Raw genomic sequence first — 18,424 nt, 5'->3', positions numbered from 1 at the left:
ATTGCAACATAACAGACTAGAATGTTTGCCAATGAAGTACCTTAAACACAGAAAGAGGAATGCATTGGCAGGACAAGCAATTTAGACAAAAGGAACTTCAAGAGAATTTGACTATTCCACTTTGGCTCAAGCATTACATTAATTTGCAGAGCTGGTCCTAAGACTTAATTACTGGTCTAAAAAGACAGGGTGCTTATCTCTTGAAATTAAAGGGCATTGACAGCATTTCCTTAGGATGGGCAGTGTCTGACACAAAGCCCCATCATGGGAAGACTGCCTTCTCTCTCTCTCTCTCTCTCTCTCTCTCTCTCTCTCTCCAGAGCTGGAATGTTTCCTATAGAAACACAAGGGCTTAGCTATTTGCCAATTTGGGATCAACACTGCCAAGACTGGGCATTAATTACCAAGGGCAGATGAGAGAAGAGAACAGGGAGAACTATCTGTCCAAACAGATATTCCTTTAGCTATCACCACTTAACTGAGCGTTGTTCAGGTGAGCAGAAAGTGCTGAAGGCACTTCCCTAGAGCACTCCTGGCCTACCATTAATCAGGGAATCAAGGGGTCAGCTCTTCTTCTTTTCTTCTGGCTTATAAGTAACAAGTGCATCTGCATGTATCCCAAGCAGTATTAGAAACACTAAAGAGCAATTTTGTCTAGGCAGCACAAACATGGCCTTTCTCTCCTACAGCAGGGTTCAATTAAGCTAAGGGAGCCACTGGCGGAGGAAGAGGAATGTGGGGGGACTGCCCCTCCCACCTGCTCTGGGCGCCACGCCCTTGCAGGAGGCATGCCACGCCCCCAGGACACATGCCACGCCCCCATGATGTGTGCCACACACTTGCAGGCAGCACACCACACCCTCAGGACGTGTGCCAGCCCTGCCCCTGCCTGCTCTCCGCCCCCTGGTGCCGGAGCACGAAGCTCCGCCACTGAAGGGAGCACTGTGGTAGCAGGTGCAGTGGTTTCTGCTCTGGTAACAAGACATTCCTACTTGTTATTACATCGTGACGGGCATAATAAGCCACAAATGCAACTGTCAAATTCCCACTCAGTCAAGAAGCTCTCTGGGTGACCTTGGTCCAGTCAACATCTAAGCTAACCTACTTTACAGGGTTGAAGTGAGGATAAAATGGGGAGGGGGGGCAGTATATTTGAATGAGAAACTACCTAATTCAAACGTCTCAAACCAATATGCGAACTGAAACACAGCCACCTTTGGATTTCAGATTTTAAAATGCAGTTCTCAAACAAAACCAATGTGTTCAAAAAAAAGGTGTTTATCAGGGGAAATTGTGTATATAACTGCATATATTGGTGAAGATAATATACAAAAATATTATGGTATGTTCAGTGCTTTTCTTCTAGAAAAATAGGTGCTGGTAGTCACCATGAAGTTGTTACAGTAAGTGCCACACTTTTAAACAACAACAATAAGAGGTGCCGGTACTGCGTACCCTTCCCCCTCCCAACCAATACATCTTTATTGGTTTTTAACAACAGAAATGCTTTCTTAAAGTAAAATCACAGCATAAAGTTTCAGTTTCAGTTATATACCAGCGATAGAAGACCTTCATGTAGTTTCATGAGAGCCAGTGTGGTGTAGTGGTTAAGAGCGGTGGACTCGTAATCTGGGAAACCGGGTTCGTGTCTCTGCTCCTCCACATGCAGCTGCTGGGTGACCTTGGGCTAGTCACACTTCTCTGAAGTCTCTCAGCCCCACTCACCTCACAGAGTGTTTGTTGTGGGGGAGGAAGGGAAAAGAGAATGTTAGCCGCTTTGAGACTCCTGAAGGGGAGTGAAAGGCGGGATATCAAATCCAAACTCTTCTTTTCCTTACCCTTGAGTACCCCCTGGGGGGGGAGCACTGGGTACATTAGTCACAACTATATACAAAAGTGAGCTTCTTCAGAGAAATTCACACTAAATTGCTGCTGAATTTTCATGGTGAGTTATTTTAAAAAGAACTGAAGATTGCTGCAGAAACATGGAGAAATGAATATAAGATTGGAAAAATGAGAAACTGAGGAAAACCAAAGCTGGCATATTCGTCTCTCCTTACCCTGAGCTCCAGTTATCTAGGATAAAAAGGTAACAAAGAAAACAAAGACATCCGATTTCTGGGACAAGTGCCAAATTCAGTGAAACTATTTGTCAGAAGAGCCCTGAAGAATACCCTGGATTCCTTATGCACTTTGGAGTCTCTCCATCATACAGGTGTATCCATAGCATGTAGGTAAGGAGCTGCTCTCCCTAGATAGCCATCATAGGCAGAAGGCTAGATCCCACTGGATCCTGAACCCATGACTTGGGAATATCAAGCAGCTGTTCTTACACATTCACATGCCATCCTTACACACAAACAGCATTTGGGAGTAAGCTTTGTTGTCTGCCATTTCTTTTTCTGCTGTTCTCGGCTGTTTCAATGTTTTATATATTGATTTTTGCTGTTTAAATGTGGTCATGGATTTTAATTAATTTTATTTGACTGGCTCGGCACCCCACTTTCAGAGAGCCAACTGAAAAGCAGTATAGAAATTTTGCAAACAAGCAAACAAACATCCATGCATCCACAAGAGCAGCTGATCAATAAATTGTAAATCCTGCCAACAGTATCCAGCCCCATCTGTTTCTAGGCCTTGCGCCCTAATAGTCCCTTACACCCTTGAGAATTTTTAAAATGTTCATAACCGTTCTGTAATGCCTTCGTAACAAAGCAAACAGCTAGGGAGATCTTGTTTCAAATCAGCTGAAAACCATTTAACTAATAAATCCAGAGGTTTCAAATGCCTGCATTTACTTCAAGATTATTATTGTTACTATTTGGTCAAGTGCATCTGAGTTTAGAGATGGAGATAAACACCCTATTTTTCCACAAATCTACGTGATCTGTGAATTTGAATGTGCCACTTCATTTGTCTCTCTACCACTGTATAAAAGGGTAAAGGGACCCCTGACCATTAGGTCCAGTCGTGACCGACTCTGGGGTTGCGGTGCTCATCTCGCTTTATTGGCTGAGGGAGCCGGCGTACAGCTTCTGGGTCATGTGGCCAGCATGACTATGCCACTTCTGGCGAACCAGAGCAGCGCACAGAAACGCCGTCTACCTTCCCACCGGAGCGGTGCCTATTTATCTACTTGCACTTCATGCTTTCAAACTGCTAGGTTGGCAGGAGCAGGGACCGAGCAACGGGAGCTCACCCCATCGTGGGGATTCGAACCACTGACCTTCTGATGGGCAAGTCCTAGGCTCTGTGGTTTAACCCACAGCACCACCTGCGTCCCCCTACCACTGTATGAAGTGCCCTAAATGATTATCCAGAGCTAGCTTTGACTTCTCATATAGATAACTCACATAACCCATTTACAGGTCATAACATTTCTGGTGGCCTGAATGTCTGTTTCCCTTTCAAAGATTAGAAGAGAGAAAAAAGCATGCCAGGGAGCATTGGTTCTGGCTTGCACCCATGACTGAGAGGGCTGACATCACATGCACAGCGCCCTGACATCACACAACATCATGACGTCACAAGCACGACATTGTGACGTCCAGCACGTGATGTTGCATGATGTCGTGAGATTGCTGCTGGATATTGAGGGGGCTGAGCCCCCTCCTTAAAACTTTGGGGGTCTAAAGTTCCTCTGCCCCCAGAGCTGGTGCCCCTGCCAAGGATACCTTTGATCTAGGGGCCAACAAGCTTTCAGATGGAGAAAAGTGTGGCTAGTGGGGTGAGGAGGAGGAGGAGAAGAATTTGCCAAAGCAAACCTGCAGTCAACTGAATACTCTGCCACCCAGTTATTTGCTACTAACTTAATCAAAGCTTAACTTCAAAGTAGATTGCTGCTGCATTATAGAGGAAATTGGCAGCTCTCTCTTTCAAAAGCAGGCTTGGACCATTGAACTGGAATGAAGCCAAAGACCAGGGGTTTATTAAGTCCTTTGCTTCTTATTGGGGCTTAGAAGAAGTAATGGTGTGCAGATATCTCTCTGTACTACAACCCCTGCAGGGAAAAGAAAATAAGATAATTGGGAAGGAGCAAGACTGGGCACCACCATCGATTTCAGCTGCATAGTCCAGATAAAAAGCGGCTTAGCACCTTTGGAGCTCTCAATGGTGCTGTATTGTATCATACAGCAACGCAATTTTCAGCACTTTCCCCGTGTGTGTGTGTGTGTGTGTGTGTGTGTGTGCTACAAGCAAAATGCATTAACTTCATAAAACCTTCTCATACGTTATTGATGTCCAATATCTGCTAAATATTCAATGTCTCAACGCCTGAAGTCAATTTTGACTTCCAATATTTGATAGACTATGCATGCTATTTAATATCTATTTGGTGATTGATTGTATTAATATTTGACCTTCAGTCATTCCTAACCTATATTCTATAGCCTACAGCAAGAGCATTTGATATTCTGCATGTAATATGCACATTCAGGAGCAATTCCATACACTTTTACCAGGGAATGATTCCAGTGGGGTTTACGTCTTATTAGACTTGCACAGGATTGTGTTGTCATCCTGGCTGGTTTGAGTTATTCCAGAGTGAGACTTGAAGCACTACAAAAACCTGCAAAATCTGTTTCACCTGAGACCTTGGGAAGACAGGAAATTTGCATGAGTATCACCTCTAAGTCCCTGAAAGCCTGTTCAGAGGCAGTTTTAGGGTAGCATGACCAGTTCAGCAGTACTGGGTACCAGAGCTGCAGGGGGCGCTGCAACAATGATGTAGATGGAGCATAAGAGACAGGGGATGCCATATTTTAGCATTTCACAGGCCCCCTCTAAAATTTGAGAGCCCAAAGTCTGCCACTGGCCTGTTGACCTCCCACCTGGAAAGGTTTTTGCTTCATTTAAATTCCAGTGAAATTGAGTATGACAGGATAGTTGTGAAAAAAGAAAGACCCATTAATTTTATTGAGGTCACTTCAGCCCAACTAACTTTCTTCAGATTGGAGCCACTGTTTGTTCACAGCCTAAGTAAGCAAGGGAAATTTATTGTCTGAATACACAAAATACTTTGAAGTGGATAATGAGCGAGAAAGAGAGGGGAGGAAGTTTGTTTGTTTGTTACTAGATGATTGTGGTGTTAAATTACTTTGGATATTAACTTTGTTCCATGACAGCGCCCAACTTTTTTGTTCTTTAAAAAATGTTGTTTCCATTGTTAACAATTGCACAGTCATCAGAAACTAACCATGCACACTCTCAAGAGCTAGATCAAGTTGAAATCAAATTAAAAGCTCTACATTTCAAAACACACAGTCAATCCATCATACAAATTAACTGACGTTGTTAGCCTTAGTAAAAACTGAATTGCACTTCCAGTCATTATTTTAAAACCAATCATTTATGTGGAGGTAATTAGTCATTTTATGGTGCCTACAGAATTTCTGATTCCATTCCTTCTGGAGATGCTGTTTGATAGTAACTTATTAAAGGGTATTTACCTCCCTACCCACACAGTCCGCAGCTGACTCGTGGATCAGATTCCGGCAGATAAATAATTTATTTAACTGGATTGCTCAAGATCAAGACGGTGCTTGAAGCTCAAAACCCTCCACTCTCCAATACTAAATGCCAATAGGAAAAACCCACAATTTAAAACCTAGTGCTATTGAAGAGAGTTGCCCCCTCAAGAAATAGACCTTACAACTAACATTAATGATACAGTAGCTGTTGCACCACTCATCAGTGCCCTTGACCCTTCTCCATCACTTGCAGGGAGCAATACTGAAACCTTGCTTGCTAAGCAGGGTGGACCATTAACCATGAAGGTAATGTCCGGTTCTCCAGTTAAAAAATAGCAACCCATCTAACAATTTAAGCCAGTGACTGGGAATTGATGGTCTTCCAGGTGTTATTGGCCTCTAGCCAGCGGTGTGCGGTCAGTGGACTAGAGGGACTAGGCTAATCCCCTAAATGTTCCCCTGGAACCTCCTTCCCAAAGCCCAGAAAGCTTCTGCCCGGCTTAGAGAGGGAGGCACAATGCTCCAGTGAGTCCAGGAGCCCTCCTGCCTCCTTCCCAAAGCCCAGGAAGCTTCTGTCTGGTTTAAGGAGGGAGGTGAGATGTTCACTTCTGTGACCCTCCCTGCCCCGCTGCATCACCCTCGCAAGCAGGTGGCTCTGGCTCTAACTGTTCTCCTTCGAAAAAATTCACCACATGCCACTGCCTTCAGCTCCCATTAGCCCCAAGAAGAACAGCCAACAGTAAGAGATGGTGGAAGTTCTAGCCCAAGAACGCCAGTAGGGCCACAGGTTGACCACCTCTGAATTAAGCTATATTCCTGAACCCATAATATGCTGGCCAAAGGCCTGCCATCAGAATCAAAGAGCTGAGGAATCAGAGCATGCAGCAGCTGGAGTAATCAGTACATATGAACTCCAAATGCAGATCTGGGTTTCACCCACTTCTTGGATCCAGGAAAAGAGGAACCTGTATCAATGAATGCTTCAGGTCAATGTTTCATATCTACTGGTACCAGTGGCGTAGCGTGGGGGGTGCAGGGGATGCCGGCCGCACCGGGTGCAACATCTAGGGGTTAGGGGGTGCAAATCCAGGGAAAGGAGACTGCGGAAGAAGACTGGAAGAAATTTAAGATTTATCTTAAGAACTATTATAAACTTGATGAAGTTTAGAATGTCGAGATTTTACAGAGAGAAAGGGTTGCAGTAATATAAGATTAGATTAAGAAAGGACTATGATGAATTAGGATCGGAAAAAACATTTATAAGTTGCTATAAAATTTGGACATGAGGATGCAGAAAGGGGAGGTATGGGGAAGTCCGAGGAAAGAAGTTTATGAAAGGACATTTTGAAATTATATTTGTTTGTTTGTCTGTTTTTCTTTTATGTTTGTTTGTTATAAAAACTTTTGTAAAACCAATAAAAATTTTATAAAAAAAAAAGGGGGTGCAAATCCACGGGTTAGGGGGCGCAAATCCATGAGTTAGGGGGCGCAAATTACTTGCCTTGCCCCGGGTGCTGACAACCCACGCTACGCCACTGACTGGTACTACTAACCTGTCCATAGGGAAATGTGTCTCCTCCGCTTTCCGGAAGTCCGTGCTATTCTCCAGCCTGGCTAGCACATCCATCCTCTTCACCATCATCTCCAGCATGTCACTCATCTTCCGTAGCACCCCTCTGGACTCCAGAGCACCCATCACTGCAGCCATACAAAAAAGCAAGAGGAAAGGACGGTAAGGACATTCTGCAGTGGTCCTCAGGAGGCAGCAGAAAAGCGTTCAGACAGGTGTGTGAAGTCGAAAGGCAATAATTGATTTTATAGTGAAAAGGATCATAGTGGGGTGTGCAGTATTGCTTGAATAATGTAATACTTTCCAGTGGGCTGCATCCAGCTAAGTGACACTTTTGTGCACTTGGGGGGGGGGTGGTCCAAATGAATACAGTGGTACCTCGAGTTACAGACGCTTCAGGTTACAGACTCCGCTAACCCAGAAATAGTACCTCGGGTTAAGAACTTTGCTTCAGGATGAGAACAGAAATCACGCGGTACCTCAGGTTAAGAACAGTTTCAGGTTAACAACGGACCTCCAGAATGAATTAAGTTCTTAACCCGAGATACCACTGTAAAAAATCCCTGTTCATGTTGATTAACTTCAACAAGTTTACTCTGAGTATGTCTAATGCTGTATACAATATTGTATATTTATTATTATATTATATTATATTATATTATATTATATTATATTATATTATATATTATATTATATTATATTATATTCACAACATAAATAATATAAATGATTCAATATATCTAACATTTAGGCTGCAATCCCAGTGTATATGCACCTGTGTATAAGTCCCATTGAATTCCCTGGGAGTTACCTCTGAGTAAACATGCTCTGGAGTGCATTGTAGAGGTTATCAGCTTCCATCATATAATGTGTCTGTACTAAGAGCCTTTAGCACAATGGTTGAATATCAGTTCCCATTAACTCAAGGGTGAGTTGGGAGTAAATGCACCGATACACTCAGGCACTACATTGCATGAAGATAAGATGTCATCTGCCATGTTTTATGCTGACCCCGCTTTTTTTAAAAAATGCTGACCCTACCATTTTATGCTGACTCTACCATTTTTAAAAAACAAAACCCTGCCCTTTAAACACTGGGGTGACCTGGAGAGTCACCCTGAAGCTACACCTATTGCCTTTTATTTTCTCTCTTTTGGTAATGCACAAGAGACCTTATGATGAGGTTAGAGGGCAGAGAATTAGTTCCTATTGCATAATGCTAATACTCGTTAAACTTATCATTCCACTCTCATAGACTCCTTTTAAAGAAGGTACAACACATTTTCATTTACACAGCAGCAGGGGTTAGAGCCTGCTGAGAAGCAAACTGACACAGTTATGTAACACATATTTTGTAGCACAAAACACAGATCCACAACCAGAAGCTGAATTTCTGGATGTCCCAGACAAGCAAAGCAAACAATCACCAAGTTACAATTGTCTTGGAGTACAGATGCAATGGCAAGAAAGTATATCATGGATTCTGATGTATTTTAACGTGTCGATTGCACTTGAAATGTACTTGCTCTGGTGTGAGCTGGAGTCATCAAACAGTGGTATAAGAATATCATTGGATTTGTGTGTTTCCTCCATGAAGCACAGGAACCCTATCAGTAAGAATCTTGGCTATCCTATCATAAATAGAGACTTATGGATTCATTCAGCTAAACCTTCTCGCTAACTATTTTGATTCAAGCAGAAGGCAATTCGCTACAAAGCTGAACTCCACTCACCAGGGATAACAGCCCTGTTTTTGTTTACATTGTCACTTTTCCTGGGTCGAGAGGTTTTGCTAGGGTTGCCAACTTATTTGTGAGCTCTGCTCCAGTGCCTTTAAGAGCAGCCTGATGTGCAAAAATTAAGGAGGTGACTTTTCCCTATCACTTTATAAACAAGCAAATGGGGTGGGCGGAAGTCACCTCCTTAATTTCTGTATTTCCAGCTGCTCCTAAAGGCACTGTTGCTCCCCCACATGGAATCAGGATGCCATACACCACAATATGAAACATAATTAACTATTTAACTGCCAGATTCCATTTCATTCTTCCGTGCAGGTATCCTGCCTCACTACCTAGTCCTCTCCACTCTGGCTTCAAGCCTTGGGTTTGTTAAAAAAATGGTTCCCTGTTCTGCCTTGCCAAAGCACCTTAGAGATGTGCTGAGGAAGCCCTGACAGCTTGAGCATCACATACCTTGGCAGTAAACCTCATGAGGAGCCAGCAGCTCTAGCACTGCCCAAGGATGAGCTGGTAAGATGTAAGAGATTTTGTTTTAGGTAGACCTCTTGTCACTCAGATGCCTCAGGGGTGTGTATACCATCAGAAGAAGAAGAGGAGTTTGGATTTGATATCCCGCTTTATTACTACCCAAAGGAGTCTCAAAGCGGCTAACAATCTCCTTTCCCTTCCTCCCCCACAACAAACACTCTGTGAGGTAAGTGGGGCTGAGAAACTTCAAAGAAGTGTGACTAGCCCAAGGTCACCCAGCAGCTGCATGTGGAGGAGCGGAGACGCGAACCCGGTTCCCCAGATTACGAGACTACTGCTCTTAACCACTACACCACACTGTTAGATTTTTTGCTCTCTATCCCTCCACACTGCTTGATGTGACCTAATTATCTGGAAGCTAAATAAAGTGAAGCAGGCCAAATTAAAACCAATTTAAGCCCCTCATTGATAGAACAAAGGAGATAAAAACAACTCTCTCTTCAGGACCAACCAAAACAAGTGAGCCAAAACAAAGAAGAAAAAATTATGACTAGGCCTCAATAGGGGTTGGGGAAAGGAAGCTCTAAATGCTGCCCAGAAGGGGATCTAGACAACTTAAACAGATGTGGTCATGCAGCTAAACTTTTCTTAGTTGGGCCAGACCAAACTCAAGAGCCAGGTTTCCCCTTCTTTGCTCCCCTGCTCATGCTACCCCAAGAAGCAAAACACCTCCCTCTGCTGTTCAAAACTCAGCTCCTCAAATGCTTAAACAAATCATAAGTGGAAGTGAATTCTCAGGGCAGCCATTCACATAAGCAGCCGCCAGGTCCCTCGAGGACTTCTCCATACATAGTTTTTATTTGAATCTTGCCTTGAGCAATCCCAAATGTTCATGAGCAGCAAAATGGTACTGAATGCACCACAATCCAGTACGGAATAAAATAAAGTCTGCCAAAAGCTTGCAATCAAAATGAAACAGGGAAAGTAGAAGGGAGCGAGCAAGAAGAAAAGTGGAATGGTGGAATTATTCGAAAAAGAAATGTGTACCTAATATTAAAAAACAAAACAAACAAGCCATATAGTTCAGTGTTCTTCAACCTTGACGCCCCAGATATTTTGGACTCCCAACTTTCACCACCCTCAGCCAGCTTCACCAATGATCTGGGATAATGGAAACTGCATCTAGAGAACCAAATCTGAAGAATACTGCTGTGGGATATATATAATAGCATTTGGATACAGAGTTGACTTGGGGGGGGTGCACGTTGTTTTTTAAATGAACAGAAGCTCTCTGGCCAAAATCAGCAACTGAAGCTTTTGCAATCAGTCTGTTCCTCTGCAAGAGAACACCTGCCTTTTACAGGCATAGGGCTGCTGTCCTTTAAAATTGTGGAAACCCTAATCAAAACACACCCCTGTTTAGAAAAGGGATATTTGGCTATTTAAGACACAACAGTCCTCCAGGAACTGCTTCACTGAAATGAAATAATAATAATAATAATAATAATAATAATAATAATAATAATAATTTATTTATACCCCACCCATCTGGCTGAGTTTCCCCAGCCACTCTGGGAGGCTTCCAATCGAGTGTTAAAAACAATACAGCAGTATTGCCTTCAGATGTCTTTTAAAAGTAAGATAGATGCTTATTTCCTTGACATCTGATGGGAGGGTGTTTCACAGGGCGGGCGCCACTACCGGGAAGGCCCTCTGTCTGGTTCCCTGTAACCTCACTTCTCACAATGAGGGAACCGCCAGAAGGCCCTCGGCACGGGATCTCAGTGTCCAATGGAGGTGGAGACGCTCCTTCAGGTATACAGGACCAAGGCCATTTAGGGCTTTAAAGGTCAGCACCAACACTTTGAATCGTGCTTGGAAATGTACTGGGAGCCAATGCAGATCTCTCAGAACCAGTGTTATGTGGTCCCGGTGGCCACTCCCAGTCATCAGTCTAGCTGCCGCATTCTGGATTAATTGCAGTTTCCGGGTCACCTTCAAAGAGTTGCGTACAATTAATGAAGTAAAAGAAGAGAGGTGTGAAAATCAACCCACCCTGGCCTCAATATGCTACATATACGACAGTGCTTCCAGAGGCGAATTTAGGGCAGTGTGACTGGTTCTGCTGCACTGGGCGCTGAGCCTAGGGAGCACCACCGAGCGCCACAACTATGATGTAGTGAATTGAGCAGGACAGAAGTCAAGAGAATTTTGGCTTCCCACAGGACACTGGTGAAATAGGAAAGACCCAAGTCTATCCCTGGTGTTCCCAACCAAGTATGTTCTATTCCCTTTCATATGAAATCTGTTCATAGGGATGGAGGAGAAATATAACTCAATTCACAGTTAAACTCAAGTATCTTCTGCCACAAGAACTGGGAACTGGTGGCCCTCCAGGTGTTGTTAGACTCCAACTCCTATCATCCCCGGCCAGCATGGCCAATGACCAGGGATGCTAGTCCTGCAACCAAAGATTCCTTGTCTCTGTTCTCACACATATTTTCATACCAAACATCATTTTGACGCCTCGCTCCCTATTAGGGGTGGGGAGGTGTATACCATCCAGCAATGTTACATGCTACAGCAAAAAACCCACAACCTTCATTTTGAACATATGGAAACTTAAAGGGTCATCACACCCAACCAGATTGCTGTCCCAAGTGGTTTGGTATCTAGTCGACCTGTAGGTCACAAAATGTGCCTTACAGGCAATGCACAGCCTGCAGGCTGCATGTTGCCCACCTCTGCCATAAATCAGCTTCAAGATGGAAGATTTCTCATATTCTCTAACTTCAAGGTTAATCAGAGCAGTTTCGTTTGCTGGGAAAGACAAGCAACCACCAATCCTCGGAGACTTGCATGGAGAGCAGGCCACCATGTTGTGCTTATGTGGGCTTTAATATATTGTATTTCCAGTATATATACAACACAAACCCATTACCAGTAGAACTTCCCCAAGGGACACTAGCAACTTGCAGCTCTCAGCATTGCAAAGACCTGCTCCAGGCTATGTCCTTGTTCATACATCATTTGTAAAATCACACATTCACTTTCTGCTCCAGACTCTCTTTAGCTGGCATATGGCAGTGATGTATGATGCAGAAGTGACACCATTAAATTATCTGAATCCCAGGTAGAACTTTTTGTATGTTATATAAACAATAACTGCTGAAAGAAATGAACACGGTGGTTGGAACTGCACAAAATATGCACTCTCAATAGCAAAATAATTCACTCCATGCCAGGCATGTACTTGCATATACAAACACTACATTTCTCAGACGCGGTCAAGGCACAGAGGTGGTGGGGGGAGGCAGGAGCAATGGCGGATGGCTGCAGAAGAAAGCATTATTACATTCATATTTCACCTTTACTCCAAGGAGCTCAAGCTGCTGTACATCGGTGTTCTTCAACCTTGTGTCCCTAGGTGTTGTTGGACTGCAACTCCCATCCATCTCCAGTCAGTTTAGTCAATGGTAAGGGATGATAGGAGTTGTAGTGCAACAACATCTGAGGACCCAAGGTTGAAGGACACGGGTATACATAGTTCTCCATGCTCAACCATACCCCTTTTATGCTTATGACAAGCTTGTTAGGTAGACTATGTTCTTATTCTCGCAGAGGTAGTCACTGGTCCAAGGTCAGCCAGGGAGCTTCTTGCGATCTGAACCGGGTCCAACACTACACTACTCTGAACACTGCACTGCATCTACACCTCACCTCTTCTCTTCTTACCTGCTCACAGGCTCCTACCCTAAACCCTTGTGGAATAGGATTCAGGGCAGAGTGCAACTGTCCTGTCCACCTCCATGAATGCAAGCACCTCTCTTTTCTCCATAGAGATTTTTAGAGCCATATCAATCCCATAAACGCAAGTATTCCATGATCAGATTGATACAACAAACTTATCAATTCTATACCAGTTATAATTTGGGGGTAGTTATATGGTTGCTACTTAGATTCATAATATGTGACACCTATATCATACCCCTCAATTGCCCTGATTAAATTGGGACATCCTGTTTTGGGGGGCACCATGTGCTCAGCATGGCACCCCCAAATGCACAAGATTGCAACCTCACATGGGTCCCATGACTTGTGCAGGAGCGCAGCTGGGAAGATGCATGTCCCAGCTTCCGGCTTCAACATATTGGAGGGTGTGTTATATAAAGAGGCAGTTGCCTGTAGCCTTCAACTGAAAAACCCAACCAAGAATCAAGTCAGGACTTCCAATTCATGGGTGTGCTCTCATTCATTGCAGTGGCTGGAAGAGGGAAGGCCAGTTCCCCACTGGCCCTTAAAAATAAAGGGAAAAAGAAGAGACCACCACCCCTTGTAGTTACTGTGCAAGTCAAATCTGAGCCATCTAAATCATTGGCATTGAAAACAGATACCAGAGCTATCCTTGGAGAGCTTTTTGGAGACAGAGAGAGGCTGAGTCCTTGCTTCCTTTGTAGAGCATGGAGCAAAGCATTTCATCCTGTTCTCAAAGCAATGAAGTAGTTAGATACACTAGCATCACTGCCCACAGGATACTCCTAGAGATTGGGGGAGGCGGAATATGCTTGGGCTGCTTCTCGCTGCAATTCCACCCAACCCAATGCTTCCAAACTTGCTTTGTGCATTTGAACACAACTCCCAATCAGATGCCATGCTTCTTCAGATTTGGCAAAGGACTTTTGGTGTGCAAAAAGTGTGCAAAACATTGTAAATGTTGTACAAAAGATGACTAGAAAATGTGCATCTTATGGATGTAAGTCAGACAGTGAGTAACAAATAGAGGATTGTGGCTGGATGCATTTAAAAGTGTGTATTTTATGTAAAAAATGTGTAGAAAATGTACACAATGGGACAGGACAGGACAGAATGCAACAGGATGGAGCACACCTATGATCAAAAGGTTGAGAAGGGCCATAGTTCAATGGCTGAGCATTTGCTTTGCATAAAGAAGGTCCCGGGTTCAGTCCTCACATCTCCAGGTAAGAGTGAGAGTGACCCTTGCCTGATACCCTGGGAAGCCACTGCCAGTCAGTGTAGACAATATGGAGCTAGGTGGACCGTGGACCAATAGGTCTGACACAGTTCCTATGAGTTGCTGATCATCTCATTTCCATGTGCTCCTCCTACCCTGGGAGATCCCATAAAACTGCTCCTTTGAGGCTATCTCCAAGTTGCTGCTGGCAATTTTGTTATTTTGTGTTCAGAACCAGAGCATTCAAACACAGAAAAAAGCCCAGAGGATTTGAATAATCCATTCCTGTAGCCACACCTTTTTTGGAAAGCACTTTGGAGACTGGAATTGGCACAGTGCTCTGTGCTGGATTACAGAGGGAGAGCGAGCAAGCAACCAGCTATTAATTATACAATAAACGTGCATCCAGCTAAAAAGTGACTGCTCGCCTGAAGGGCTAAGCGCAGCCACTGCTTCTTTGCTGCCTCCTTTTGTGTCTATATTATAACCACCAAATCTGGACCCATTCCCAGGGACTGGGGAACGAGAATAATAGTCCCCAGCAGGCAGAACATTCAAAAAAGAAAGTCCATGGAAACAGAATCAACTTGCAGCTGAGTAATTGAGGGTGACCCCCGACACTGTATTTTATTAAAGTTTCAGATCTGCCAAAATTTCTGCTGTGGGCTTTAGTGAGGACTCTGAGATTATGAAGAAATTCAAAAAAGGGGCTGACTAAGGAGAAGAGGAAGGCGGGGAGTCTGAATGGAAGAAGGGCACAGACACCAGGGAGCACCATAAAAATGCTGCAAGTGAGTTATTAAACTAATGAATGAACACCATAAAAGCTGAGCTGAACATTCCCCGGGAAATTGGTGTCTAATTGGTTGAGGAGATTTGCGCAATGCAAATTAGAAGGAAGATTCTTGTTAAATTTCCCACATTCCAGTTGGATAACATGCATGGACCATTTGTAAATGTCCTGCTATGGGAAGGGCATCTGCCTTAAATTCTATTTCAGAAAGGCTCCTTGCCTCTCTCTCCTGCATTTGCTTAGCAAGTGTGTCTGGCCCATTCATTGGATTTACCCATATGGGAATGCCTCATAATGAAGTCTACTGCATGTTGTTATCATGTTTTGATATGTGTTCAAAATATCAGTTGGTATTGATGAAGTGTAAGGAAAGACGGATTCTCATACTAAATTTCTTTGCTTGGGTGTCTTTGCGCAAACAGTCACAACTGCTGGACAAAGTACCAGTGAACATGTGGTACATGTCCAGAATTCTGCAGTGATTTCCGCAATAATGTATAGCACTGCACAGAAATAGTTGCAAAGAGGGATTGGCATTTGTCTGATTCATATGACTGTGTACACGGGAATGGATTCTCATGGAGAAAATTTAGCCTGCTATGATGGTGTAAACCAGAAGCCAGAAAAAGACTGCATTGTGCTTTGAAAGCAGTACAGGAAGTATGGCCTACACCACTGGTTCCCAACCTTTTTTTGACCATGCCCCACCTAAGCATTTCTAAAATCCTGATGCCCCCCCCACCTTATAATTCTTATTATTCAAAAAGTGAACTCCTTTTCACGTGGAGGAAATCTAAAAGGCCATTCATTGTTAATAACTCATTCTCGAATTGCCCCCCCCTTAAAAATCAAATCCCCCCCCCCGTGTGGCATGTGCCCCATGCTGGGAACCATGGGTCTACACAGAGGCAGCCATAATTTCTATGTACAAATCCCCCTGAGAGTGATGGAATGTCATCCTATCCTGTGGCTTTGAGGGGAATTTGTTGTATTGCATTGCATTGCATTGCTGTATTGTGTGGGGTACGGATGTGAACAGAAACAGAGGCTGTGCCGCAACCCTTAAATGACCTTGTAAACACCTTTATTTATTTTTTACCTCTGTATTTTTCATGCCAAATTTTGAAGACTTGAATATACACAACAGTGGGTTGAGATGGCTTTAATATCAACCCTGTTTGACACTTGGACAGAGCAGTTTTTAATGGGCCTGTCCATTCATAACTCATCTCCAGGGCCTTGGATGATAAAGGAGACCCTCCTCGACTCACACTAGATATGGACTCAGCGTGTTTTTACATGAGTAGAAGGTGTCCTTTTATTTAAAATGCATCTCCGGGTTATTTGTGGGGCATAGGAATTCGTTCATATATTTTTTTCTAAATATAGTCCAGCCCCCCACATTGTCTGAGGGACAGTGGACCGGCCCCCTGCTGAAAAAGTTTGCTGACCCCTGACTTATACACTGGTACCTAGCAAGACGAATGCCTCGCAAGACAAAAAACTCGCTAGACAAAAGGGTTTTTTGTTTTTTGAGCTGCTTCGCAAGACGATTTTCCCTATGGGCTTGCTTCGCAAGACAGAAACGTCTTGCAAGTTTGTTTCCTTTTTCTTAACACCGTTAATACAGTTGCGACTTGACTTCGAGGAGCAACTCATAGCCTTTTTGGGTAGCCTTTTTTGTGGTAGCCTTTTTTGAGGTTTTTAAAGACTTTGGTGATTTTTGAAGCTTTTCCAAAACTTTCCCGACACCGTGCTTCGCAAGACGAAAAAAATCGCAAGACGACAAAACTCGCGGAAAGAATTAATTTCGTCTTGCAAGGCACCACTGTACTGTGCAAGAAAACACCAAGCACATCTCTTCCAGCCACAGAAACAGGGGCAACCAAACCTCTATGCTTGCTTCCTAAAATCCTGTAAATTTAAGCTTTTGTCTTTTCCCCAAAGACAATCTTGCTTGCTATAGCAAATCACCCACGTTGCACCACACAGTCAGAAAATTGATTTGTTCCTTTAAATAAAATTATACCAAAAGGAAATGTTTAAAAAAACAAAAACCTGACTCCATCCTTTTGCTCAATTTTTTTCCTTTCATGGATCATTTTCCATGCTAGGGACTGGGGGTGGTGGAGGTGGACCACATTATCACCTGCCGTTCCCAGCAGAGAGGTGCAGCTTTTCTCTTGCAGGAATTCTCTGTGCTCACTCGCTCGCTCGCTCGCTCTCATTCTCTCTCTCTGTATTTCCCCCAGGGGCTTATGAAGAATAACAAGAGATCTATGACAAATTTGGCAACAATTATTATGGCATCTTTCAGAAAGTTTGCTGTTGCTGATTGCATATGCTGATGCAAGTCTTTGATATAATGGTGGACACCTGCAGAACGAGAGCTCAGTTAACTGAAAATTAGTAAAGAGACAGTGAGGGTGGGATATATATATATATATATATAGAGAGAGAGAGAGAGATGGGGGGGGAGCTTTTCCTACCCCAGTTAGTGTGGGATGTAACATCACTGAAGCAGTCAAATACAACATTTCCTGTTTGTCCAGAGACACACAGGGAAATGTTGCTCCAACCAGGAGGACTTCCTGTCACACCTGGTCTGGAGCATCTTCCACCTGCATGTAACCAGGTAGATGGCTGTGACCCTGGCAGATCCTACACAGTGAATGAAGAGACCACACCAAGACCTCAAGGGTAACGGATGTGAACAACATGCACACAGATTTCCCCAGAGAGATTCTACCTGGCCTATGGCATGACCTCACCCATGTAGAAAGAGCATTGGCTAGAAATGGCCCAGTTTTAAATGAGAAGATACAATAATGGAGAAATCAAAAGCAAAAGTAGACATCTGAGAGAGCACCACTAATTAAGCTGGGTTAGGGGGGAAATCTCCTAATAAATATGGATAATAAACAAGGGTAGGCAAGAAAATACAAGTAAAAACCATGCATTAAATTAATTGGAGTTTGCTGAAGAATGACAGCTTTCCCCCCATGAAAGGCGGCTGCTCTTTAAGACAATTAATGAATAGGGCAGAGATTTTCATATGGTACTTTGAAATAATGACCATAATCAATCACCTCTCACTATCTCAGGAGATGCGGCAGCAAACACGGAGGAGGTTTGAGGCAGCTACTTATGAAGCTGCAGAGAGGCACAGAGCTAAGTAATTAGAAGTAATAGGATGAAAAAAAAACTGGATGGAGACAACTCCAGAACCCAATGCTTTATTGAAATATGTGGAATTTTTCTCAGGGAAGAAGAGAAATGCCAATCTAGCTGGAGAACTGTAGGGTGGGAAAGAACCCAAATCTCCTCTTATCTGAATCTGCTCTGCTGAGACAAAATTCTCAGCACTCAACATTTCCTATAACAGATTAATTCAGACACTTCAACATATAG

The 18,424-nt window shown here is 43.5% G+C and overlaps 1 protein-coding gene across 1 annotated transcript in view; it reads right to left on the bottom strand.

Annotated features, from left to right (window-relative positions):
• Nucleotides 1-18,424, bottom strand: part of MGAT5B (alpha-1,6-mannosylglycoprotein 6-beta-N-acetylglucosaminyltransferase B) — a 184,709-nt gene that overhangs the window by 103,023 nt on the left and 63,262 nt on the right. The window contains exon 3 of the mRNA XM_082203627.1: nucleotides 7,025-7,169. Within this exon, the coding sequence (XP_082059753.1) occupies nucleotides 7,025-7,169 (145 nt within the window). The remainder of the gene's footprint in view (nucleotides 1-7,024; nucleotides 7,170-18,424) is intronic.

This window comes from Podarcis vaucheri (genome assembly GCF_965113315.1).
Source record: "Podarcis vaucheri genome assembly, chromosome: 2".
NCBI classification, from domain to species: Eukaryota; Metazoa; Chordata; class Lepidosauria; order Squamata; family Lacertidae; genus Podarcis; species Podarcis vaucheri.
This window is presented reverse-complemented; position numbering and strand designations above follow the sequence as displayed.